The sequence below is a fragment of the Dermacentor andersoni genome, chromosome 7 (assembly GCF_023375885.2).
Source record: "Dermacentor andersoni chromosome 7, qqDerAnde1_hic_scaffold, whole genome shotgun sequence".
Taxonomy (NCBI): domain Eukaryota; kingdom Metazoa; phylum Arthropoda; class Arachnida; order Ixodida; family Ixodidae; genus Dermacentor; species Dermacentor andersoni.
In genome coordinates, this window is record NC_092820.1 from 162,972,669 (window position 1) to 163,000,371 (window position 27,703).

The 27,703-nt window shown below is 44.7% G+C and overlaps 1 protein-coding gene across 3 annotated transcripts in view; it reads left to right on the top strand.

Annotated features, from left to right (window-relative positions):
• Nucleotides 1-27,542, top strand: part of LOC126533131 (serine/threonine-protein phosphatase 4 regulatory subunit 3-like) — a 32,921-nt gene extending 5,379 nt beyond the window's left edge. For 2 of the 3 annotated variants that reach the window (XM_050180404.3, XM_050180403.2), the window contains 14 exons: nt 1,133-1,399; nt 2,279-2,449; nt 4,897-5,085; nt 6,805-6,954; nt 8,315-8,359; nt 8,849-8,965; nt 10,863-10,917; nt 11,005-11,081; nt 12,825-12,918; nt 16,981-17,119; nt 19,208-19,397; nt 20,835-21,252; nt 21,605-21,771; nt 25,365-27,542. In XM_050180404.3, coding sequence (XP_050036361.1) covers nt 1,133-1,399; nt 2,279-2,449; nt 4,897-5,085; nt 6,805-6,954; nt 8,315-8,359; nt 8,849-8,965; nt 10,863-10,917; nt 11,005-11,081; nt 12,825-12,918; nt 16,981-17,119; nt 19,208-19,397; nt 20,835-21,252; nt 21,605-21,771; nt 25,365-25,481 — 2,196 coding nt within the window. In that variant the 3' untranslated portion in view covers nt 25,482-27,542. The remainder of the gene's footprint in view (nt 1-1,132; nt 1,400-2,278; nt 2,450-4,896; nt 5,086-6,804; nt 6,955-8,314; nt 8,360-8,848; nt 8,966-10,862; nt 10,918-11,004; nt 11,082-12,824; nt 12,919-16,980; nt 17,120-19,207; nt 19,398-20,834; nt 21,253-21,604; nt 21,772-25,364) is intronic. The other variant, XM_050180405.2, reaches the window with a different exon arrangement.
• The last annotated feature ends 161 nt before the right edge of the window (nt 27,543-27,703 follow it).

The following is a 27,703-nucleotide window of genomic DNA, read 5'->3' on the forward strand; positions in this document are numbered from 1 at the left end:
ACTGTTATGTCGTTCAAGTGTAATATAAAAAATTCAATTACAGATTGCATGCTGGCTCAAATGTGCAAAAATTTTGCCAACATGTTCTTGAACGCGCAAGGATTACCTCACACAATACAGATTATGATAGAAAATTGATCTCATGCTCCCTTTAAGTGTGGTGCACACACTAAGCTGTACAAAGCATTCCTTTTGTTCACACAAATGAATAGTTCCACATGCCGATAACAGTAAAAGCAGCCTCTTTTGTGTACATACATGATACATGCGTGCAAACATTCAGATACCAATAATCATCACTGTCAAATGTCCTAACAGAGACAATAAATACAAACTAATAAGTGGAGCTAAAGGGATAGATTAGTTCACCAAGGTGTCCAAACACAGTTTAGGCTAAGAACAGATCTTTTATAGGTGAGGAAATGATGTAAACATATGGGGGGAAAAAAGATATTGGCACTGTCACTTTCCTGGTACTGGCTCCCATGACCTAATGTGCTTGTTATGATTAGTACATTGTAGTTGATCACTGATGATTAAAAAGCTGTGTTGCACTTCAGCGTGATATAATATACAGTTTGGCATGTCTTGTTAAATTTACCTGCAGAACTCACTGTTATCGCTATTTGCTTTAGTGTGGGGCCGTCTCTCTGCAGTCCTCCAACCTTGGTTTCCAGCTGTCTGTCGAGTGCACAAAACTCAGGGCAGTTTACTTGTATGTGAAACACAAATAATTACTAACGCAGTAGAACGACATACTGCACGTTGTCTTCAATGGTGAAGACTAATAACTTGATGTGTTCTGAGCTGCTGGTTCAATTCCTTTTACGAAAAAAACAGGACGTTACTGTATAATAAATCAATGTTTAATTACTCTAATTATGAGGGCTCACTGGAAATGTACGTATGCATCATCATCCTACCACCTCCACTTTCGTTCAGTGGAGTGTGCAGTGCCTTGGGATAAGCTTATGTAAATTGGACAAACTTATTGACAGGCCGTCATAATGTGTGACTGAAGGGGATATGTTCTGTTTGCTTCTGCATGCGCAAGTCGGTTCAGTCGAGCATCTTCCCATTAGGTGACGCCCTGTGAGTTGACAGGATGGCGCCTGCTGTGCCCTCTTTTCAGGTGCAGGGCAAGGACCCCTCGGTGGACATCACACAAGACGTGGTCGAGTCTGAGGACGAGCACTTGGAAGAGGCCAGTGATGGCCTGCCGCCCGTGGAGCTTCCCCCTTGCGAGACCCAACGGCTTGGAGAGCTGGCTGCCCTGGTCCAGAGTTGCCTGCCTTCGCCCGTGCGACGAGACAAACTGGCCACCGCCCTCGAGGAGCAGGACTACATACGGCGCCTGCTGCCCGTCTTCCACACCTGCGAGGACCTGGACTATCGGGAGGTGTGTGTCGTTTCTTCTCTCTCTTTCTCTCTCTCTCTCTCTTTCTGCTGGTTTGACGATAGCCTCCTATAGACCTTCCCGACGGGAGGCTGGACTGTTGCACGGGGGTACAGAGGCAGCTCCGGCAGTGGTTCTGAGGGGTGCTCGGGCATGTTTACAGTTCTCCAGAGGGCATAATGCGATGCCCAGGAAGCGTTCATTGGAAAGGTCTATATAGGCTGTTCTGCATTTGCCTAATTACATCATCCTTGAAAGCAACTTAGGTAGAGCAGTCTGCCTGTTGAGTGTGATAACAGCCTCCGTCACCATTGCCATCAAGCGAAAGCAGTGGCAAATGACACCAAGTTGTGGGCACTCCTGCATAAGCTGGTTGGTAATGAAATGTGGTGCTGACTCGTGTCTTTTCCCCAGAAAGTAGCATTATAATCAAAAGTTTTGCTAGTTCTAATAATGTGCCGTGCTTGGTGGTTTCGGCCAGCAGCTGCAAAGTGTAGCTCAAGCAGCCGCATTTTGTTTTCTTAGTAACAGATGTGTACAAAGGAGGGCTGTCTATGGCTTGGCCCGTGCCTGCTACCCAGCTTTCCTCATAGCAGCTGGGGTTCTTTGTCTTGCCACATGCAGGCATGGTGCTGCAATGTTTCCTTATGGTGCCTGTCCTTCTAGTGGAATGGCACTCATTGCCATCTGCTTATTCTGGCTGTCTTCCAGCGAGGTTGTGTGGCTCCAAGATCACCTTTCTCACAATCACATGGGATGAGATTGATGGGGGATATCATTGGTGAAACGAGATCTTGTTATAAATTTTACTGCTCCTGCTGCGTGTGCAGCGAGGTTAATTTATGGATTTGCTTCTTTTTTTTTTTCCGTCTTACCTTGCAGGGTTTGTACCAACTATACGACATCTTCAAGGGCATCTTCTTATTAAACAAGAATGCACTGTTTGATGCCATGTTTGCCGAGGACGCCATCTTGGATGTTGTCGGCATTCTGGAGTATGAACCAGGCTGTCCAGCAGGCCAGCGGCGGCGGCATAGGGACTACCTTCGGCAGGTAGGTCTATCTAGACCACTGGCAGCAGGGTCTCCTCGCGGTTACAGTGGTCGCGTAACTGTGAGGAGACCACAGAGGGAGAGTCAGTCATTCCAATGAGGAAGGAGTGTGAATTTGTTATGAATTTGCCTACCCAGCCGTAGGCAGCACGGCAGTTTAGTGTCACGTAGGGAGAGGTTTGTTGGTAATCACAGCTGCGGTGATGGATCAGGCATCTACATACAGTGGTTGCAGCATTTCACAGGGTCTTCCAAAAGACCAGCAGTGAGCTGTAGTTACTGCTCATTGAAAAGCACATAGTGGGCAAGGGATAGGATCAAGAACAAGGAATAGATGTTAGCTTTCAAATGTCAACACTGCATGTGGGTCAACTATAGGTAATTGACCCTTTCTGTACTTTCTGAACTTGGTTTTTGTAATGGACTATAGACAAGAACGGCACCGCCGAGCGACGCTGCCACGCCGGTGTGGGAGCGCCGCATGCAGGGAAAAATTTAACTAGCGAGTGTACACCTCTGCCATCTCTCGTTCACACTGCCTTGATTGCCTCTTGCACTGTGCGTGTTAGGGCACGCTTCGTACCGCGCTGTGTCTGCCTACGTGCGTGTGCGTGGTCGTTTTATTCGAAGGACGATGTGCATGCTTCTATTCGTCTTTAAGAAGATCTGTACGTTTGACAATTGTTTTCATGGCTGCAATGCGGCGAAAGGGCAGTGTCTGCTTATCCATGTAAGTGACACTGAGCAGGTAATTGGAAACGACATCGTATGTGTCGCCGGAGAGATTGTTGGCACATACGATGCATGTTACCTAAAGTGATTTTTTTCAGTTTCCCACAAAATGCTACAAGTTCATATTGTCTCTGATGGTGACAACGGACTTCCATCTACACTGTGTGGCAATAAACAAAATATATTGCCGCATAGCACAAGTACGACATGCACACCCAACTTTAACTAGTACATCCCCTACAGTATAGAATAGAGGCAGCAATGTATATAGCTTGGCCATTTTTTAACAGTGCTCAAGAGACGGAAGTTGAAAGTATTAGTACTCATTTCTGCTTCAGCAATGCTGGCGCGACCAAGACGCAAGCGTGTATCGTCCAGTAACCCGATCGATCAGTGCAGTGATGATGCAAGAATGAACTCCGGTCATGTTTGATGCACCGTGCACATACTCAATTTCTAGGCACACGTCAACTTCGGCCACTGCTAGCGCATGCAACAGAAGTGGTTTCCATTCTTGGGTTGCGCACACACAAACGAAACACGAGAAAGAAGACGGGACAAGCGCTGGTCGACCAACTGAAAGCTTTTATTTGAATAAAAAGACTATATACCCAGTAATCATGAAATTCATGTGGATCACATGTAAAAACCTTCATGCACTCACGAGTGATCAATGAACGAGTTCGCTTCATTTGCCAGTTGTTTACTTTGTATGACGCATCGCAGTAATCCATATCTGCTGTCTGCTTTTCCGTACCATTTTCTTGTGAATCAGCAGAATTTCACTTGTGGCATCAAGCCTTTCGTGTTTACATTGCTGTTGTGACAGTTAACAACCCAATAATAATATCCAGTCATCCGAAGAGATGCCGTCGCAAACAAGAGGCGTTTCGCACGCAGCGCGAACTGAACGCGGGCGCAACCCTGAAGGGAAGCGGCAGAAACGTACACCCGTTGGAGGTGAAATCGTTCCGCCAGGGAACAAGCGAGTGCTGGCGTCTAGGATGAAACTTGCTGTGCGGACATCTATAGTCAAAGCTAGGCAGCAAAGAGAAGTTTGACTACCTGTAAAAAAAAATGCCTGTAGTTTAATGGACACTCTGCAAAGCGAAAAAGGCACATTCACCTAGAGGTGACTAGGACAACTTATAACTGATAATGGTTATCAGTAATAAATAAGCAAGCTCATTTGTTTAGAAGGTTTTTGCATTGTTTTTGGCTCCTCAGATGTAATGGTGTTGCACTAGAGGCAACATGATGAGTCATGCAGCCCCTTTTCATTATTTCACTTAATGATTACAAACTGTGGTGAATGCAATTTTCAGAAAATCTTGTCTTCTCTAATGGCATACAGAAACAGGCCTGTCAACTCAGCACAATGTAGCAGTGCGCATCCATTTTCTTGCCTCCGGAAATTTATTACCACTGAATTTGTCTGAAAGTTTGGGATGAAAAGACTTACCCGTGTATTCAGAAATGCACCTTAGCCTGTCGTCCATAGCTGACTTGGTCAAAGTAACTGATGGAGTGAACCCTCCCAAGGAAAGGCAATGTCCCCAAGGAAAGGCGTGTTCTTTCCGGGCAGCTTCTAGAGCAAGTCAAGCATGGACTTCATGTTAAAGTGCATTTCTGAATAGGGGGGTTAAACGAATGGGCTGTTCTTTTGTGTTGTGCGCTGACCTAGCAACCCTTGCATTTGGGCTGCATGTGGTGCAGGTGTCGAAATTTCGGGAAGTGATCCCCCTGGGGAATCCCGAGCTGCTTGCCAAGATCCACCAGACGTACCGGGTGCAGTACATCCAGGATGTGGTGCTGCCCACACCCTCAGTCTTTGAGGAGAACATGCTCTCCACCCTCTCATCATTCATCTTCTTCAACAAGGCCGACATTGTCTCTATGCTTCAGGTGGGTGGGGCCCTTTATTTGGTGACGTGACCAAACTTTCTTTTACAGGTTTTTTTTACAGGCATCTTATTGCAGTGATGCATTATCTTTTGTTGAGACCAGGGGGGGGGGGTGGCAGTAAACTGGATTCAAATGTCATTATGCTGAAATGGGATATAATGAAGTAAATGCAAGTTTTAAGTTACCATAAAAATTAATGTATGTCAAATTTCATTTTGTTGAAATAATGCTCACATAATACATGACACCTGCAGTTAGAAGGGCGTTCCACTTAAGCCGCTTTGGCTGTGAGCAGCACTGGCTAACACTTAAAGGGCTAATCGTATGCACAAACACACAAGAAAGTGGCCAGAGGAATGGCGCTACGGCAGCTTAATACAATGAAACCTTGTTAACCGGTAGTTTGCCGGAGCTCGGAAAAAGTATGTACTAAATGGTAGTCGTGCTTAACCGAAATAGCATGAGATCACCCACGCACCTGTCAAAAGCGGAACTCTGAGAGAATGCAATGAAAGGGCAAAAACATGCAGTATTTATTCACTTCGAGTGACAGGTGTCTGTTATTTTTGTTTGATGCCGCGGCAGCCCAGCAGCGACGACAGCGGCCTCATACTTACTGAAGCTGCGAGCCAGCTTTTCAGCCAGCCTCCTCTTCTCGGCAAATACTTGCATGGCAGATTCCTCGTTGGCGTCGCAGAAGTCACAGGGCGCCTTTTTCATTGCAGGGTGCTGTTCTTGTAGCGTTAATTTCATTCATGAGGCTCGCGTAACTCGCAGCTTCTGCCACTGTTGAGCCTGAATCGCCCATGTTGTCCTTTTCCGTGTCGTCCTTATCAGTGTTGTTAGGTGACCCTTTGGCAGCAACAGAGGCAACAATGTCAAAACGTCAAACCTCGTAGCCGGCATCTACTCGCATTCGCAGCAGTGCTACCAAGCAACTTCATATTCCAAATGCTACACTCCATAGTCAAGGGTAGATCCTTGTCGCATGCAAGCGCAGACTTCTTCGTGCCATGTTCAATAGCACGAACAATGTCCAATTTTTCTTCTACACTGAGCATTTGAGTGTTTTTTACCTGAGCTTCAGCATGATGCGAGTCCTAGCTCACATAATGTCGCACCGCTCTGGCACGGCACCAAAAAGATGTTGATGTTGATGTGGCTTCATGTTCGAATGCACAGGGCTCTTGGAGTCCCTTGTGCTGATCTCTGAGGCTTATGCCGGGTCGCCCGATGGGGACGACGCACCGCCATGATTGCGTGACGAAAAGCAGAAGCGCCATGTGTTAACCGATACGTACACAATAAGCCGTTAACGTTTATGCGGATACAAAACGCATGATGTTGAATGGCCACTGAGTCGAGGATTTTACTTTACTACTTTTAAAACAAAACTACTGTTTAACTGGGTACGGTTTTACAAGGTTTTACTGTACTAGGTAAAGCACTGCATGTGTGTGGGATCAGCCCCATCTCCAGCAAGTGATCTCGCCCACTTTCATTTCTGATTACATTATTGTTTATACATGGCAGTTTAACACAACTTTCACTGTGCCTTCTCTGGCTGCATTGTCTGTCACTACGTATGGTTCTGACTAACAAAAGTTGAGCCCGTCGTTTCCCTCTACTGTTCTTGTTCTCAACTGCCACGTGGCTGCTTTGTAGACCTGTTTTGCTACAGCATTGATGTTCGCTTTCATGTTGGTTACATGGTTGCAGGAGGACGAAAAGTTCCTGAGTGAACTTTTTGCCCAGCTGACAGATGAGGCAACAGACGATGACAAGCGACGGGACCTTGTGCTTTTCCTCAAGGAGTTTTGTACATTTTCACAAACGCTACAGCCACAGTGTAGAGAATCATTTTTTAAGGTACGTCTCTCTCCCTCTCAGTTTGTTCTTGCGAAAAATGCAGAGTGGACATTTGTTGCCTGCAGAGAATACTTTTGTGGGAGTCATGCGACTCCTTAAGATAAGTGTGCAGCATGCCTGTGGAGTTATAATGCCGTGTGAGCGTACTTGCACTTCAGTCTGCTTGAGCAAGGAGAAGCAGTAAGATACTAATAACTGCTGTTCTCTCTTTGCCCTCTTTGCAAAAAAGTTGTTGCCTACCGTTCTCATATTTCCCGGTGCTGCTTTCTTGACAACCAGTGAATGGCGTGCATTTGATATGTGGAGGTGTGTCCGTAAGTGCCGCTGTTGCAATGCAGGTTAAAATATGGAGGCCATAGCAGTGGGCTGGAGGACTAGTCATCTCTCCACCCCTAAATTGAAAGCGAAGCTTTCTAGGCAAACCCTTCCAGACTTTCCTGACTGCTGCTGCTGCTGCTGTCTTATTGAGTAGCTCACACACATAGAACATCAGATAGCCCCAAATATCGAACCTGCTTATACGTTGCCCCACCTGTACTAACCTTACAGATGTGCTGATGAATGGCTTTAGCTCACTAAGGAATGATGGATGCTACCTCCAGGGCTAGTTCCCTAAATGTTGTTACTGCAACAAATACAGTAGAACCTTGCTGTTACGATCCCATTTCGTACACTTCCTGTGGCAACGTTCGCGATCGAGAACACAAGAAATGACCTAATACAGCTAGGCCACTATACCACCAAACTACATTCGTATGAAATTTTCCGGCTGCTGAATACCATGTAAACAAGAAAAGATTCAAGGCATGTGCAATCGAAAGCCATAGGCACCTGCTACGCACTCGGGTTTTCTACTTCAGTACCAGCAGATCTCCTCGCGGGTTCTCACACGTCGCCATTCACAGTTATTGCCACCAACCCATCATGATGAGCACTTTCACCTATCGGTTGTTCATAGCACGTGTAATGCAGAAAGCGTACTGTAGTCTTAATTAGCCACCTGCCAAAAGCTTCAAACGCAGTAGATTCCAAAGTATGTTTTGGATCTGCTTTTCTTTTTCTAATTAGCTTTGCTGATCACAATCAGCTTCACTGATCACAACCTTCACAATCAATCTGAACTAGGCACTTAAATTGGCTTGAATTATCTGGCACTTGAGCTTGGAGAAATTGCAGGGACAACTTTTGAAACTTTTAGGCGCTGTTGAATTCGGATTAGAAGGCGGGTCTAATTAATGAAGGTAGGCTTTATTGGCTTTTGTTTTTATATACTTTAGCCTCTGGGAATGTAGTAAAAATGATGCGTCACTTTGAGTGTGATCACTGATTATGCCTTTTTGCTCTTCCCCTCTCACTATAGACACTATCAAGTTTAGGTATTCTACAAGCATTGGAAATTACTTTGGTGAGTAAAGATTTCCAGCCAATTTTTTACTCTTGTAGTACCCGGAGTTCCCTAAGCCTAGGTGGAGGTACGGAATGGCTTTATATTAGAGGTGTGCAAATATTCGAAAATAAAAAATATTATCGAATATTATATTTTTAATATTTGTGTTCGATTCGAAAACTAGGTGTATTTTTGAATATTCAGTTGAATATGAATATTTGAAACAAATCTAATATATTGCTTGCGGTGTGGGAGAAATAGTCATTCTTGCACTTCCAAAAAAATGATGATGCGGGCAAATCTAAATTGGCACTGCTTACAATGATTACTTTTGTAGCTGTAACAACTTTTGGGGTCTACATTATTGCCTGAAAAGGTTAGGAAATTCGAAACCGACAGTGAAAGACGTTACACAACCATGGCCAGACAGACCATGATGTAAATTGGCAGCCTGTTTGGTGCGACATTCTCTCACAAACCTGCACCCTCTTTCTCTCGTGTACACAGGGCATGGAGGACACAGTGATCAAGACGGCCTCCATCGACATCCTCTCCTACTTAGTGGACTACAGTCCGTCCATGGTGCGCGAGTACGCATTCCAGCAGTCCAACGTGCAGGACGACGTGAGTGGCGTTCCCCCATTGTCACGCACGCATGTTTCCAAAGAGTTTGGCACGTCTTCAATTTCCACGACTGTTTGACAACTAAAGTGCTTGTGCAATGTCTTCGGCCGTGTCTCTGCATCTGTAAAATGTACATTGCATTAATGGTAGTCAACATGGGCAACAAATAAAATAAACACAGTACGTCTTGTTGAATGCATAAAGAAGCCTTGGGAAGATTGCAGTGTACCTCTCATTGAGAAAGTGTTGGCTGGGGTTGTTCCGGACGAAGAACATGATATGTACGAAAGCATGAGTGTGATCACATATTTGCTGTATATTCTGTTGATCTTGAAGGTCACTTAATTTTCAAGTGTGGAACATTGCATTCAAGCACCCACTGTGTGTCCTTCCTTGATAAGCCAAATTTGATGGACTTGACAGATTCTCTGTGCTGCCTTCATAGAACGCCATGTAAAAGATGGGAAAATCTAAAGGTGCAATATCTTGCCCGGCCTAGCCAGGCATGACATTTGCAGACTGCGTGTGGGCAGTAGGATCCCTTTCACGTTTTCTCTACACTGCTGGGATCGAAATCTTCTGCCACCTCTTATCCTGCTTGCACCAGCACGCATGGTGTGTGGACATTATCCACATTTACAAAAATACAGTGGAACGTCAATAATAAACTCTCAGTGCTTACAGTTTCTCTCTGTCTATCCCAAACGATGTAGACAAACTCACACTGTCCACTAAACTGCAAAAGTTCACTCACCTCGGAAGTCGTGAGAAACTATCACTTTCTCATAATATTGCTATTCTTGGGTGTACAAAGAAGCCTACACTGCTGCTTTTAATTCTAGTGTAGGTTTGTTACTGGTCACGGTACTCCTATCACAAAAGTATTTGAAACTGTTCTTACTGTACCCACTGCAGTAGGGCAGTGGCATTGCACTGTGCTACTGAGCTCGAAATAACATGTTCGAATCCAGCGGCGGCGGTTGCGTTTCAATGAGGGCGAAATGCTTTGAAAAACACTCATGTGTACAGTCACCTTACGTTAATTCGACCTTGATGAGACTGATGAATTGGTTGAGTTGTCCAGTGGGTCAAGTTACACAAGATGGAGTAAAAATGCCAAAAAACGTAGCTGATTTGTTTGGCGCTGTTTTCCTCGCTGTAACACACCTCTGAATCAAATGCGTGCCCACTTTCTATGTGCCCAAAGTAGGAGTCTAATGTGCACCTGATTTTTTAGCAAGAATTGTCTCAATATATGTTGTACAACGGAAACCAGTTTCCTAAAGTCAGCTTCGCCATGGTTTCGGTATTAGTGTTTGACTGCATCGCGCAGGTATATTTTGGCCCAATTTTCTTGAAGAGGGGGGGGAGGTAAAATTATGTAAATACCTTAATCAGGCATTGTTAGCTACGTTTATTGTTTGAAGATTGTCCTAGGGAGAAGCCGGAAATTGGCGTTTTTGATGAAATATGTGTGCTTAAGGCACGTAATTCAATGCAGGCTCTGCCGAGAAAGACGATGCCACTAAATGGGTTATTATTAGGATCATCATTAAGGGTCCGGTCCGGCAGAGGCCAATTTTAGGATCGTAGCAATAAAATTTTGGGCCCATAGAAATGCATGGGCAGGGGCTGGGGACCTTCATCCGGGATCGAGTTAACCAAAAAATTGAATTAACTGGAGTCGAATTGATGAAAGTCTACTGTTCTTATATTTAGGTGCACATTAGAGAACCCCAGGTTGTCAAAATTTATTCAGAGTCCCTTACTACAGCGTGCCTCATAATCAGATCGCGATTTTTGCACGTAATAACCCCGGAATTGAAGTTTTGAATTAATTCTTACTATAGGTATTTTTAGTTGTGGTGTCCTTATGTTAGTCATGTCTTTCGTGCAGGATCAACTGCTGATCAACATCATCATTGAACAGATGATCTGTGATCCTGACCCAGGTTCGTACAAAAGCTCGTCAACACTTCAATGCTGCACCTAATACAGCGAACTTGACTTACAAGATAATTATCTTTTAATTCTTCCAGACCTTGGTGGGGCGGTACAGCTTTCAGGCATCTTGCGGTTATTGCTTGACCCTGAGAACATGCTTTCCCTCGACACTGTGAGTTCTTCCTTTTCATTAAATTATTTTTTTTTTTCTTCTTTAGTCCACTTGTGCACCTAGCCATACCTTCGCTTATAAAAATATGCTTAACCCTGTAATGCCCAACAGGTCATATATGCTCTGTTGTTTCGATACTCAGAATTCTCATTTAAAGCACGGGTAACCTAATGAAAAGGCTATAGACCAGAATGTGTTACTCTCACACTCCTGTTTAGAGCAAGCACACAGTGTTTGTGCAGCCCATTCTGGGCTGCTAATTTGATGGCGGGTCACTCAATGACAAAACTACGACGAGCGAACACAGGCGGCAAGCATGCGATAAGAACAGGCCGAGCACTATCAAGTTCACAGTCGAACGCCTCTATGACGAACGCCCCTTACAACGGAATTACCTGTATGACGAAGGGTTTTATGTGACCTAGCCAAATTCTTGTCTTTCATGTGTTATGAATGTCTTTAAGCAAAGACAAGTATAATGAATTCGCCTCTACAACGAAGGAATGTCGATATCCCCATAATTTGTTGCTTTACAACGAATGCATCTAGCTGTGCCACCACTGCCCTCGGCAGTTGCCGTTGAGCTGAGGTCAGTGCTAACTAAGGACGAGTTTGACGTCAATTGCTTTGTACTTACGACCAAGGATGTCATCGAAGGAAACAGTGGTAAAGCGCCTGGAGCCAAACAAAAAGTTTTCTTGCACAATGGTGGCAGTAGCAGCGTTCAGTGGTCTGCAGCCCTACCTTATAATGCTCTCTGGTATTGCCGAGGAGCATACGTGAACCTCAATGGCATAAGGTTGGGAGGGGTACTGTGCCTGATCTTTACAACTAAGTGACATGCATAATGAAGTTTCGGAGGTCCTGAGCGCTTCATTAAAAAGGCGTTTGACTGCAGTGATCTGTGCCAATTTTTCAACCAGGCTAATGAGGGCTGCCTCCCCCCTATAGGCACCGAATATTCTTGTCGAAAGTGGTAGTTCTGATACACTGGAGCAAGTGTTTAGTTGTGAATAGTTAAGCAAAGAAATTACTGATCAGGTGCTTTAGTAATTAGCTTAATTATCATAATAATTTCAGTGTGCATTCTTTAACAAAATTACTCTACATGATGAGGAACAAAGTCAAAGAAGTTCTCTCTCTCTCTCTTTGATGTGGAACTATGGGCATTACAGGGTTAGAAGCCACCCTGTAGTTGGATCTGGTTAGCCAATGGGTGTCTGTAGTGTTGGGCCAGCGAGAAGCTTCCAGAAATATTTATGGATGGACAGTTTGTCGACACCTGTGGCTGTCAAAGCAGCATATCTCTTTTTGTGTATGTTTGCTTTTGACTGAGATGTTGAGTGTGTCTGGGATTGTGCTACATGATGTATATTTGAAGTTTTGTTAGGGACAAGTGGGCATTCTTTTTTGTTTTCTGATACAGCATGGAAAGATGTAAGCTACCCTTTCTTGCCTACAGTTAACACCTTCTATTACGCACACACACAGAAAAATAAATATTTTTTTCCTTTGTTTCTTGCTCGTTTTTGTTTTGCTTTTTCCTCTGTTTACTTCAGTGGTGCATCTATGCGGCTCTAAAATTACGGCTGTCTACGTACGGCGACAACTGCATGAACATAGTGAAAGAGCCGTGTGCACTTACATGTACGGAATTTCGATTACATTATTTTCTTTTGGGGGTGTGTTCCTTGTAAAAATGGCAACATCTTTTTCTCTCCGTTCTTACCCCATCCCTTCCAGAAGTCTGAATTTCTCAACTTCTTCTACAAGCACTGTATGCATGTGCTTATAGCTCCAGTACTTGCCAATACCACCGGCGATGCCCCCAGCAAAGGTACCCATCTCTATGACTCTGTGCTTGATTTTCATTCTGAAGGAAGCCAGCTAAATTCATGTTAACCATCCCATTAGCTATTGTCGTTACAGTATAACCCTGTTGATACGTTTCTCAAGGGACCGTGGAAAAAAAAAAGTGTAGCAGTTGGGAAGGCCCCAAATTGCCACAGCAATGTCAGAAACGGGTCTGAATGGCTGTCAGTAGTTATCAGATGTCTCGGCACTTGTACTGTGACTGGAGACTGTTGCACACATAATTAAGGGACACTTACTATGTTAAGTGACAGTAACCCCTTTCTGCTGTTAATACAATTCACCGCAATGTTTTGCATATGCTTCACTGCATAATGTGGCTCTATTGCTGTGAAGCTGACTTTAGGGGACCAGCCATTATTCAATGCACAGTAGACCCTTGCTGGCCCTAAAATAAATGGTGGATTTGGCCCAGAATGTGCGGTTTGCCATATATTTATACAAATAAACACTTAACCAATGAGTGCAATCGGCTGCTTCACCAGCTGCTCTGTGCAAGTTTTTCTTGGTACGCTTGTGCAACTTTGGTTGCTTACGGCAAAATTTAGCCGCTTTTAGAACACCATTTCTTTTTATTATTATTGCAACGTAACGGTGATTTGTTGCAACGTGTGCATTTATCAGCTTCATAGCAGCGTGTGAGAGCAAATTTGCCTCTGCCCTGCTAAATTTACTTGATTGCGACGTTCAGATGCAACGTAATATGCAGGAGCATTAAAAAATAGCAATATACAAAATGGGAACATAATACGTGGGCATCGATGGGATTTAGGTTGCGACCATGAAAGCGTGACATAGCAGCCGGGAAAACGTAACTCTGGGGAACGTATCAACAGGGTCCCACCTCTCTCCCCCGACTTAAAAGCCTGATCCCCTCGCCCCCATGAAAGAATTATGGGTTATTGTTCACTATGCTATTAAGAACTGGTGTCATTAGGTGTTTATTTCTGTGCAGTGAACTTTATCGAAGGAGCACTTCAGCCCAAATAAATACCCCAGGCAGCAATTGCGCACAGCGCATTTTTGGGGCAGTTTGCCCCCGCATGGGCTAGCATTGGTGCTTGTGTGTGCATGCGTGTGTTACACCATACCTGCCTAACAGCTGAAATGTGTTTGCATTGTTTCACATGTAGCTAGAGGTGTTTGAATATTAGGAAATTTCAGATACCTGGCAAATAATTTACTACCAATATTTGTATTCGATTAAATTACAAAGTATTCAAAAGAAATCTTGTATGTTGCTCGCCGTCCAGGAAAATGTGCAGTTCTTTCTGTTAATTTCTATATAACCGGCAAATCTGCGCTCAGCTTTGTGTTACATGCTCCTGTGAAGGTGGATTTTTGGTGCGTAAGATAAGCTCAGCTGCTGGACGATGAAATTTTCTGGGAAAGCAGCAGGGAGCGCAGGTTTGTCGACAGTGGGGGCACAACGAAAGGACATGGGGGCAGTCGGGAAATGTCTGTGCAGTCAACGTTTCGACAAAGAGCCTTGTCTTTGTCAGGGCAGTAACCAGCTACTCTTGTCAAAATGTCTCCAGCGCCATACGTTGTTCTATCGCAGTTACACCCCCTGTCACACGGCCAAAACGAAAGTGCACTTTGAGGAAGGGCACTTCAGCACACTGTCATTTTGGCAGAGTGCTACTACACGAGAAAGAAAACTGTTCTTTCACAATGGTGGGGATGGTGATCGGGAGTCAGAAGGCAAAGCATATATTTGTTAACTTAAAAATGTGCGCACAAATACAGTTTCTTATTAATAGAAACAGCATTTACAAACACACGACGGCAGTGATGGCAAGTTCACCAGTCCCAGTCCAAACGACACGCTCCACCAAACTGCATGGTCATTACCTGACAAAGCCGTAAACAGCCTAATTGCTAGAGTTCTTGCCCCCCCCCCCCCCCTTTTTTTTCTTGAAGTGTTATCTTGTAAAGTAAGCAATTTTTTTTAATGTTATTAAAAATTACTACTGACTCTGCTTTCAGTATTACTTTTACTCATTACTAATGAGGCTGCAGGCTCACCGATGAGTGCACTCTGCAGTAAGTGTTACTAAGCATTCCCCTATAGCAGCCTGTGAATGACACTAGCAGCGAATCATAAGAAGCCAACAAACACTGACACCAAGGACAACATAGGGCGAAGGGCACTTAAGTTTGCCCATGTGACAGGGGCATTAATCCCTTACTGGCTATATACCATATTTTTCTACTTATAACCAACACCCCCAATTACAACAGCTGGGAAATAAAAAAAAAAGAGATGTCCGTGTGTATAGCCTATGAAAATAACTGCATGCAGCAACGCTCAAATCTTTGCAAACACAGTCCATTCACGGATGCACGACTCATCCACTTCGTATCTTCGGCTAGCGTCTCTGTTCTACCCCTCTTCGGCAATGCTGATAAAGCTGGATTCACATGACGGATGTGATCGCAGACGAGTCAGTCAGGTGACATCTGATGTGAATCAGAACAGTTCGCAGGTGCAGCTAACATTCACGCGACAGAGGATGACAATATGGCTGGAGCAGCCCTCGCATGGGCAACGGTGATATCGCTCTCCACCGTATCGCGAAGCACTTTGCGTCGAGCGAGGGAGCACCGTAAGAACAAGTGACGTACAAGGTCACCGGCACCATATGCACTATTCACTATGCACAATATGCCCACCCGTAAGGAGGAGGAGAATGGACAACCATGAAGGAGGGGAGCTTCAACATGCAATGGTGGGGAGAGGGTCTGGTTCTCTAGGAGATTACGAAACTAAATAGCGAAAAAGATGGCCTCGAGGTGTGGCAATACGGCAGCGCGAATTGCGCTGCCGGGAAGCCACACCTTCAGGTGAAATTGAGATACAATCCACACTCCAACTTTACTGTTAACTTTGTTAAATTTTGGTGCCAGTTGTAAGCACAAAAATACAGTACATTTTTTGATACAATGCTTCACGGTGGGGAGTCCCATCTGTGCCGTGGCTTCATTCTGAAGCAGGTGCAATGCAAAAGCACTCGCATATAACGATTTACACTAGGCGCACTGTAAGGAAACCCAAGGGATTCAATTTTAATCTAAAGCCTCGTGCTTCCCGCACTCAATCTTGATGCATATACCAAGCATGCTATTCAAGGTAGCGTTTATATGCTGAAAGCATCCTGTACAGTCACTGACCAATTTTTTGGTTGCCTGATTATCCAGACCTCCTATTGGCACTGCTACAATCGTTATGGAATTAGTGTAAATATCAACAGAAATTTCGAGTGCATTATGGTGTTCAATTTATCAGGCAAGACCTATGTGCCCAATTTCGCAAGTGTGACTGCCATGCACAAACTGCGATTACTCAGTTTGTTGCCTGTACCTTTGCTCTCGCTCGTGATGCAATTACTCGGATTTCCAAGTGCTGCATGGTTGTTACAAAGAGGTTGTTGACCTGGCGACAAACCACAACTTCTTGCCGACTCATGACAAAAGAGAAACGACAGAAATTTAGCGCCTGCCAGCCTTATCTGTGTGCACACTGGCAAAAGTACAAATTAGGCAGAAACCTACAAACGGAATTCGGGCAGCATGGCCAAGACCTCTAACCATGGCATCTGTACTATATCACAGAATTTCAAGGAGCTGTTTTTCCACGGTAGCACAACATTGAACGAAAGCCTTCTAGCCAGATTTTTTTTATACTGCTGGCTTTCTTTCCCCTCAATACATTTTTTTTCAAGCTCCCTATTATCCCTATTATTTTTTCTGTCTCGCCCACCATGGTGTAGCCTACTGGCGCTGCTGAGATTGGGGTTCGATCCCGTTGGCGGCTGCCGCATTTTGATGAGGGCGGTCAGAATCTGGAGACCCCCACCACTGCAGCATTCCGCAGAATCAGATCGTTACTTTGGCACGTAATGTCTGAGAATGAATTTTTGTTTTAATTTTTGCAATCTCCTCCGTTTCTGAAAAATCGGTCGGCCACTGTAAAGTTGTCATTGTGGCATCTGTGATTGAGCACCGTGTGTCGTTGTTGCTGCAGAGACTAGCCAGACGGCGCAACTGCTGAGCCTGATTGTGGAGCTGCTGTCGTTCTGCGTGGAGCACCACTCGTACCACATAAAGAACTACGTGCTGCACAAGGACCTGCTTCGGAGGGTGCTCGTCCTCATGCGCTCCAAGTGAGTTCCCTCGCTGGTGTGTTGGCATGATCAGGCCTGTGCAGACAGCTGTCATACAGTGCTAGGACAACATTCCGGTGGAGTTTTAATTGCTGCGCAATGGCGTTAACCTCTTGTACTCTTATAGCCTGAGCTTCTCTTGCGCGAAGATATAAAAAAAAAATTCTCAGAATGAATACCTGTATCTTTTTCCACTTTTGTTTTTAATTTGAGGGCGCCGTCTGATGACAGCTGCGGACACTAAGCATGGTCAGCCATGGCGTCCAAGATTTGCAGTGCTGTGAGCCACGCCGCTGCATTGTTCTCGGTGTCATATGCACCACGTGCACTGGCGCTTATTATACACTATTATGGCCCGACTTTCTTGCGATTTGTTCAGAAGTGGTTACTGACAGGACACTGTACACCAGGAATGTTTTCTGAAATGTTTTTTACTGCTGAAAATTTAAAACCCCGCATCAACGGAATTTGCGAACTAACAAAGTTTATTTGTTGAAAAAATTCAGTCTCGGCAGGTGTATTCATATGGTAATCTATAATACGGCATATGGTAATCTGTAAAACAGTCAGGATTGTAGACATCGCAAAACTGGTGCTACAGTGAAACCTCGTTCAACCGTAGTTGGCCGAAGCTCAGAAAGAGTATCTAGTAAACGATAGTACCGTATTTACACGATTGTAAGTCGACCCATTTTTCTAATTTTGAAAATCTGAAGTGGGGGGGGTCGACTTGCAATCGAAACCAATGTGAGCTACAACGTAGTTACAATTTTATGCTTGCTCTATGGCCCTACTCGTAGCTTTTCGCTATCCCACATATTTTTTTCGCTTTTCGGTAGGGTTTTTCAACATTTTTGAGAGTTTTAAAGTGCGCACAACACTCATGAGTGGGGGGTGTCGATAGCTGATGGAAGCGTCGCTGTTCCATTCGCAGCAGCACCCTCAGAATGGCGATGCTTGCGGGGAGTATTGGTAGTTCATGGAAGAGCAGACACCGCTCACGGGTTTTTTTTTTATAGTTTGACCAAAGGCATTGGTTTGACACGTTTGACCTGACTGCCGGCTACGTGCTACTTCTATGCTTCCTCAGTCATGAGTGCTCCAGGCCCACTAATCATTCGGCACTCATTCACAGCAGCGTTCAAGAGGGCTGCCATCCTTTACGCCGAAGAAACAAATCACTGCGCAGTGGGCCGCAAGTTCGATGTTTCTGAACGGGTGGTGCAAGAGTGGCGACTGCAGCGAAATCAAATTTTCACCTGTGACGGCAAGGGAGAAATTTCCCACGTGCCGAAGTCTGGACGCTTTCCGGAGCTGTAGGCTAAGCTTGCGATGTACGTCACTGAAATGAGTTATCGGTCCCTGCCAGTGAAGTGCAACATGGTCATGAAACAAGCCCGCACCTTCACCTTTTAAGGACCTGCTCCGCCGTGAGTACGAGTGGCTGGCGGCAGAAGACCGTGAAATTATGCCAACCGGATCTGTCAAAAGAGCCTCCCTGATGGCTGCGTGTGGTTGGGTGCATTCGGCGTAGGCTCCTGTTCCACAAAATGTCGTGATGCGGTCGTTTGCCAAATGTGAAATTTCGCTGGACGACGATGCGATGTGGGACCGTAGCAGCGATGACGATGGCAGCACTAGTGAAGATGAGTATTCCAGTGACCATATCAGTTACTAATAAATTTTCGTTATTGAATGCACCCTCGGGTATGCTCTCTCTCTTTTTTCTGTCACGCGATATGGGGGGGGGGGGGGGGGTCGACTTATATTCAAGTCGACTTACAATCATGTAAATACGGTACTAGTATCATTGAGAGCGAACACTCAGCCACCTGCTTTCCAACTCGTTTTACAAGTGTATCAAGGGGTAACACATTTTAAATAGTATTTTTGTCGGTGCTCTTGCTTTTGAGGCACTCTCTTGGCTCGCACACTTATGCAAACAGCTTCTGAAGTGGATATGATTTCAGAGTCTGTTGCTTTAGGTCCCATGCTGTCTCTGGAGTGGTGCAGCAGAGATGTGCTCTTGGATAAACAATGCAGTGAGTCTCTCGTACTAGCGGTCTTGGTGCTTGTCCTTGCACGCAGGTTCACCTTCCTCGTGCTGTGTGCACTGCGCTTCATGCGGCGCATTGTGGGCCTCAAGGACGAGTTCTACAACCGCTACATCGTCAACGGGAACCTGTTCGGGCCTGTGGTGGATGCCTTTCGGGAAAACAATGGCCGCTACAACCTCCTTGACTCGGCTGTGCTGGAGCTGTTTGAGTTCATCCGAGTGGTGAGTGCGGACCCCTTTGCATTTCTAGGAGTGAATGTGCTCTGGCATATAGCACAGATTGAGTGAGGATACCGGACAATGATGCAAGCTCACGCTGACGACAATATGTTTGTGTGTGTGCGACTGCAGCAGAAACGAACAGCGTGAAACAGATGACGGACAAAAGTTGAGACATGACCGCTTGCATTGTCTGAATCTTTGTCCGCCATCTGTTTGGCGCCGTTTATTTTCAAAGATGTTGACCTACCAAACCGTCCAGCTTGCCGTATTGATTTAGCTAGATTATGTCCTCCCTTTGGCGTTCAGTTTTCACTATGTTAAGATGCTTTCACAGTAAAGTTTGCCTCGTCAATTATTAAAAGAGCAAAATGTGATATCACAAATTTTCATTTAACACTTTAATAATTTGGGGAGGGGGTTTGTGGCTCAGTAAAATTTCCTTAAACTTGCTATGTTCAGCTTTTGGCTATTTTTGCATAACCATGGTGGGAATTTGTGCACAGGCATGTGCAGGCACACATGACTGATTACTTCTGTTAGTGATGGATGTCCTGTATAAATTGTAAACATGTGTGAATAAGTCTTCTGGAACTTCCCATTCATGCACAGGCAGCACTGCAGGTAAGTCCTACGTTCAGTTAGCTTCCGTTAATTGTTTTAATTCAAACAAATTAGTGGGCCCCTTCGAGTTTGAATTATTGAGATTCGGCTGTACAATGCAGTCAATCTTAACGTACAAAAAATTTACTAGGCCTGAGCCGACCCTCTCAAAATCCATGTTGTCATGGCACTTCATAGCAGAATCACCACCCATGTTTAATTTTTGTGTCTTTTCTGGCTTGGCAAGCCTCTTCTGATGGTGAGAGTGGCTTCTCGTTGTTCTTGTAGAAGAGTACCGTAAAAACTGGAATATAGGTTGACCCTTGGTTTTAAGGTGAATAAAATCTGTGGAAATAAAAAAAAGCACAGTTCCACTTTCTGTTCATGGAAACCAAACATGCTGCCATGCTCCCTGTTCACTTGCGCATATTCTATTGTGTCACTTTCTAATGCAGCAGCAAAGACAAGCTCAGGCCTAATTTTGTGTCCCGAGACAGTAGTAACTCACATTTGCACATTGTCTATGAAGTTCTCGCCTCAGCAATAGCAACAGCGAAAATGGTGACTTTCTTCGTTTTTCTTTCCCCATAGTGGCCAGACGACATGTGAAATTGTGCCAAAGACGGCTATATAAGATGAAGGGGCACTTTTATGCTAATTCTTGGATGAAAAAAACTCTACCAGCATTGCAGTTTCTGCTATAATTTACCAATACTACAGCCAAAAATACTTTTATTGTTAACATCCCTTAAAGAAAAAGGTAGCATGCACTTTGGTGTTGTACTCTGCAAGCAAAGGAAAAAGTAGCTGCAATTGCTTTCTTGTTCTCTCGTGCAGGACGACGTGAAGTCCTTGTGCCTACATGTGGTTGAGCGTTACGGCAAGGTCCTCGACAAGGTGGACTACGTGCAGACATTCAAATCTCTCCGGCTCCGCTACGAGCAGCACCAAGAGCGACTCCGCGAGCGGCCTTCCCTGGAAGGCAGCATCCTTCGTGGGGCAGGTGGCGGGGGTGGGGGCATGCCCGGAGCAGCCCTGGGTCCCGCTGTGGTAGGAGGAGGCGCCCTTGGGGCGGCAGCACGGTTCCGGCGTGACCCGCGGCAGCTCGAGGAAGACGAGGAGATGTGGTTCAACGAGGAAGAAGAGGAGGAAGAGGAGCTGGAAGGGCCACCGGGAACCGTGGCACCAGCTGACAGTTTTAGCCGGCGCCTGGACGCCGAGTTCGACCAACTGGGAAAGATCCTGGACAAGAAAGGTAGCATCTCAGTGTTGATCCAACAAAATCAAACCAAGCTTTTTCTTATCTTCAAAATAAATGGGCATGGCATGAACTTGAAACATGCACTCTGCAAAGTGCAGTGAGCCCTTTATGTAACAAAGCGTGTTACTTCTTATAATCTTCATGGAAACCGCTGTACATTTAGCTGCAATATAATGGAGCGTCTGTTGTCACTGCTCCTTTAATATGCTGCATGGCATGCTTACCTCCATGACAGAGCAGTCGGCAAGGGTTTCCTATTAGATGTATCAAGAATTAGTTGGAAGATGTTGCACATGTTTGCAGCATAGACAACAAACACATCGTTCCTCTCTCTTTCTGTCTGCAGCCCAAGAGAGAGAGGGCAAGGAAAATGTGCGCACCTTAAACCGGTCAGGGTCGCCAGTTTTGAACAACAGTGCTGGACGGCGGAGCCCCTCTAATCCAGCAGGACCTCTGAGCCCCACGACAGTGGTGGAGGTCAAATCCCCCACGGGACCCCTTCAACAGCGAAAGGTCTGTCATTGTTCTCTTAGTATTTCGTTTACACCATAGCTTACACAAGGCCTTGTTCGCATTGCCCCACCCTGTCGCCACCACGTAACTGATTGCTGTCAGAAATGAGAATATGCATTCCATTTCCCCAGTATAGACTGGGTGTTTAGACACTAAAAAATGTTGTTTTAGGCACCTGTAGCAACTGAAGCTGCAATTTAAGGTATATCTAGGTGCCAAATACTGTCCTTTAGGCATGTATAGGCTCAATAAGAACTTCCACTAAGAATTTGAGGTTAAATTATGATTTTTTCTATAGGATACAGACTAAACCATGTTTTGTGAAATACTTCTTATTTTCTCAATAAATCAGATTAGGTATGTTGTACAGCCTACAAGATTTATCTGAAGTTTACTATGAGTAGGCACAACGAGAAAAGTTACAAAAGCAGCGGCATACAAGCACCCATAAATATTTCCGGGTTTAATGTTGCGCCTTCTTTTTTTTACTCAGTATTAGTTTTGAATCCAGTAAACAAACGATCAGCATTCACCTAAGTTAGGAGCACATGTTCGATGATCCTATTTGTCCAACATTCAATGATCCAATGCCCTTTCAGTTGCAGAATGTTTGCCTGTCAGAACCTTTGTCAGTTCTTTCAGTATGGAAAACCTGGTATTTTCGTCCAACACAGGTTAAAGTTTTGAACTAACTCAGCAACTTGTTCATTGAGATTGGCTGCGAACCTTTTCTGAACATCCCACTAAAACACTTGTAAGTGCACAGTTTGTACTTATATGATAAATAGGTGTGATAAGGGCGTAAGTAAAGAATAGACACTTTGCCTAATGTTCCGGTCTCTACTTACGATACAAAAAAAAAAAGGGCAGTGGTGCAAGCACTAGATAGTTTAGCTTGTCCGTATATATCATTACCATTAGCAGATTGCTGTGTTAACGAGGGCATAAATGTGAGCAGCCGGATTGGTGGCACCACCATCTAACAAGGACAGAGAGCCAACCAGTAACCAACCATTTTCTGCTTAAAGGGCCCCTCACCAAGCCCGGTAGCAAATTTCGGGTATACGCTGGAAGTTGTTACGTGTCCTCCAGGGAGCATTCTGCTGCAAAAAAAATTTTTTTGAAATCGGCTCATTATTAGCCCAGATAAAAATATTTCAGTGCCACGAACCCATGATTTTAGAAGGTGAGCTCCACTGCATAGTGAGACACTCTTCACTCGCCCCGTCTAGCCTTCGCAAGCGAAATTAATTCCCTGCGTTTTCCCATACTGGACCTTGAGGATCGCGTGACGCTTTCGTCACGGGCCCCGCCCCCTCTTTTTTTTTCTTTTTTTTTCTAACTTTTTTTCATCGTTGCGCACTTCCACTAATCGCGTTGCATGCGAGCTATTGTGATGTCTCATTTCGCGCAGCACACTATTTTGCGCGCTGTGCACAAGGAAACCGGACTAGTGGTGTAATTCAGTGCTACACGAATACTGAGGCAGAACAAGCGGATCGCAGAGCATGATCACGCGCTGGAACACGGTAGAAAATGGCATAGTTTTGGTACTTGCACACGTGACTGCACAATCATGGGAACAAGCAGAAGAAGCGGAAGTACATCTCTCTTGCTTCGGTGTGAAGTAAAACAAAAAAACACGCAGACATTCTGTTTGTGTGCTTTATTATTTCTCTAAACTTTAATTCGTCAATTCAAGCAACAGATCACACAAATAACAGATGTTGCCTAACAAATGAGAGCGTTCGTGTAACACAGGAGCCTTTCACGCAGTGTTGTTCGCAAAGCAGCACATGTCGCTACGAACATTTTGCTATCCATGTTTACCGTAGCTTGGTATTTCTGTGAAAAGTAATTCGTACAGTAAACCCTCGTTAACTCGAACTCTGACAGCTCGAAATATCAAATTTTTTTCCCGGCTCCGTGTCAACTCGATAAAATTTTCACCTCTTATGTCAAAATGCTTTTGCACTGCCCTATGAATACCTAAAAATCTCGACTGCAAAAATGTTGGTAGAAGGTCGCTACCCAAAGGTTTTCATACCTTCTGCAATGCTGCAATGTTGCCAAGAAGTGACAGGACCACATGTTTGTAGCGAATTCCACTTGATTCTAAGCCGCTCTTGTCATCTGCAATGCTTAGCCAGCTGCAATCTCATTGGTAATAGACAGTTTTAGTTCAGTGCCGCTTACGTTCAGCTCCACTGAGATTTTGCCCGCTGAAAGGTTGCAGAGAAGTGCGTAGATTTCGCATTGCATAAGCCAGCCCGTCTTGCCGAGAGGCGAGCTAAACACTATCCGTTCGGCTGCAAAATGACCGAGAAGACGAGTATAGAAGCGAAGAGGAACCCGCTAATGCTCCACGCAATCAGCTTTGTAATGCTGGCATGAGCCTTGTGCACCAATGCCAAAGGTTGTGGGGAAATTTCTAGCGTATGCCACTCTGAATGAAGCGGATTGGTCTGTGCACGGCCAGGGGCCTATATTTTCATGAGTTCGCTCATCTCAAAACTCCACTTACTCAGAATTTTTTCACCATTTTTAACGGGCTTTTACTGTACATGGACAAGCTAGAATTTTCTGCGAACACATGTATAATGAGGAGGATAATGTGTCCTTCCCATTGTGTTTTACTTATCATTCTACTTATGTCCATGTTTGTATGCCTGTCATTCTGTACCATAAATACCTAACTTGCTCAACTTTCAGTTCTGAATATAGCGCACATGTGCTCGTATAACTTGTACCCCCAATTAAAGCATCAGAGGAGTGGTTGGACATATGTGCATAAACAGTTATCAAAGCAACATGGCATCATTGTGGGTTCAAAGCAGAGTTTTAGAAATGATTCTTTTTGTGTGTCCATCCAGCCACGATTGCTTTCATAGCTGCTCTCTGTGGGGTTGTCTAGGCAGTGTAAAGGTCATTCACGGGAGAAGTTTGTTTTTGGGCAGTGCTTGACGGCAATACAGGGCACTTCCATCAAGCCATACATATAAGGCAAACAATTGCAGCACCCAAACTTTGCACTTTGATTTCTTGAGACTTAGGTGCTGGTTACATGTTCACTGGTATAGTACAGCACTACTGGAAAGGTGTATAAATTTCCTTATTTAATCAATGTAAATTTTTTATTGTTTCTTGCACAGTTCTGTTTTGACTGGACCAATGAGGCTGGTTGAACTTTTTGGCAGATTTGACAAAAAAAGGACGGGAGAGAGTACAAACTTTTTTATTAGAACAATCCATTATTGCTGCTAGCAGCTAGAATGCTATTGAAGTACGGTCTATCCTATGTGTGCATAAAAGAAGAGCTGTGAACTATCATTGACTGGGTAGGTGAACACAAGTGCATGTACTCTGGACTGACCAGTGGGGCCACTTAACCTAACCCATTGCCAAGAAATTAAGAAAAGTATAGTTTTGAAAGAATACTTTATCAGTCATAACTGATTTAGCATTTCTCTTTTAGTGTTCTTTTTAAAAGGTGTATTGTATTGGATCAGTTTTTGGTAAATGTGAGAGACACTGTGAAAGAGAACAGGCTTGCCTTTAGGAAAGGGAAAAGAAAACTCTTGGATTGTTTGCAGGGTGGCCTTGTCGACTACCCCGATGAAGACTCTGACGAGGAAGAAGAGGAGGAGGAGGACGGCAGTATGACAACAGGCGGTCTTCCCTCTGCGAAACGGCCGCGACTTTCATCTTAGCGCCCACCGAGAGTGCTCCCCCGCCCCTCCCCAACACTGCTGTGCGTGTGCGTGTGCACCACCGTCGTCTTCTCGTCCATCCATCCCTCACCATGAAGAGCCCCCATCCTGCTGTGTGCCGGCAGCAAGATTCCCTCGACGCAGTGGACAGCATTGCCATCGTCTTCGTCACCTGGGCAGTGATAACGCGCTCTTCACCACAACTAAGGCCATGGGCCTCTCTCTCATCACTGCTTGCTGCCATGGGTGGATACGAGAAACCAGGCAGCAGCGAAACGCTGTCACGACGACGGCTGATGTGCCAGTCATGACAACTAAAAACTTCAACATGGCGATAGCCCCTTCCCCCATCCCGTTTCGTTTTTCATTGTTCAGTATCAGCTGCTGTGACGTCACCTTTTTCTATAGACTTCGCACAACAGGGATGTGCTTCTAGGGGAGAAAAGTATGTGAAGGACAGATAGTAGCGCCACTACCTTATTTTGCCATGTTGTGCTATGCCTCTGCGTTTGAAGATCTCTTCTTCTGTCTTCTTCCAGTTTCCATCCTTTTTTTTTCATTCAAGTTATTTCTCCCCTCCTCACCAGAGAGACGTTCGCATCACCACCGTTGCCCTTTCTCAAGACCATCTCCCGGCACCTGCCATCTTGCATCCTACCTTCTCTGTACATAGTTATACATAAACAATAGATATATATATATATATGTGTACACATACGCACCGTACATGCATATATATATGTGTGTGTATACATACACAAATTTATATATATATTATAAATATATATAAAGGGTATGTATCAAGCATCAACTGAACGTTAAACTTTGGAAACTGTAAAAAAAAATGCAACGACCGCAGTATGCGCTGGCAGCCTGGAACAAAGTGGTGAAAACGAATGTTTGTAGCTGTAAACTTTTCGAGTTCTCAGTATGCTGTGGCGTGAAGCCAGAGCTCTGGGAGTCATTGGCGACCATCATTTCACGCTATGCTATTCTCACAAGTCTCTTGGTTGTAACTCGCGCTTCCGTCCGGGATTCCTCCTGGATAACACATCATCTAGTGTCATCATCTGCTTCGATTTCGCAATATTTGCAACCCCGCGCAGTAGCGGTACATTTACTTTTGTGGCCCTCTCACGAGCCACGTTTAATTAGTTCACACCTTGCATCTCGTTCCTTCCCATACTTCACCATAGTTCATTTTGCGTAGACTCCTTCCTTGTTTCCTGTACATCTATCTATTCATGGGCCTCCACCGTGCCTAGTTCTGTCAAGAATGCATTTTTCTTTCTAAAAAAAAGAAAAATAATCATAATTCAAGCAAGTCTGTCTTTGTTTTGTTCACTTCCATCCCAATGTGGGATGGGGAAGAAATGGATTACGTGGCTTTGGTTGCTTTCGGGGAAGAAGGAAGTGTTGTCATCTTTGCCTAAAGGACCAGTTCTGAGTTTTTTTTTTTTTTTTTCTGTTTTTGGCAAAGAATGTGTTGCGTGAACAAGTGTCTGCAAGAAGAGTGAGCAAGTTGTGCAGGTGCACTTGACAACACAGTCGAACTTTACCTTTGCCCTTCGTCGGGGGATGTGTGCAAACAGCTAGGGCAGAGAGAAAGAGACAGACATTGCATCATTGTGAAGAAAACAAAGAGATAAAAGTGAAACTACAAAGCATCTACCAAGGCAAGGAATGCGTCACCTCACTGTGGTGCATGTGCGAAAGGCCGTTGTTTTCACAATGTCGCTGCAAGACAGGTCTTTTTTTTATTATTATTATTATTATTTGTGACAGATTTGACTGCCAAGTGACTGCCACAGCTGGCAACTCGTCGACCAACTTGACATTGGTGCGTTTTTTTTTTTTTCTTCCTCCTAGTGCCCCTCCTTCCTTTGTAATTTTTTTTTCTTCTTCTTTCGAGCCCATAAATGACGCCACTTCCTGCCATGCAGAGGCGGACAGAGAAGTTGTGTCTCTGTAGAGTATATTCCTCCCCTGGTGTTGATTTTCTTTATTATAATAAAAACCAGTTGTTTCAGCTGTGACTGCATCAAAAGCAGCAGTGTGTGATCCTCTCGAGTTAGCCTGTTCTATGCCTCATGGCAAGCTTGGCCAAGGCGTAACCACTCGTCATCCAACAGCTAACAGGTGCTAATGTTAACAGGTGCACTAGTTGTGTAGTTATTATCAGGTGGGTTTAAGGCTTGGGCCAAACAGCCCAAGGGACATGG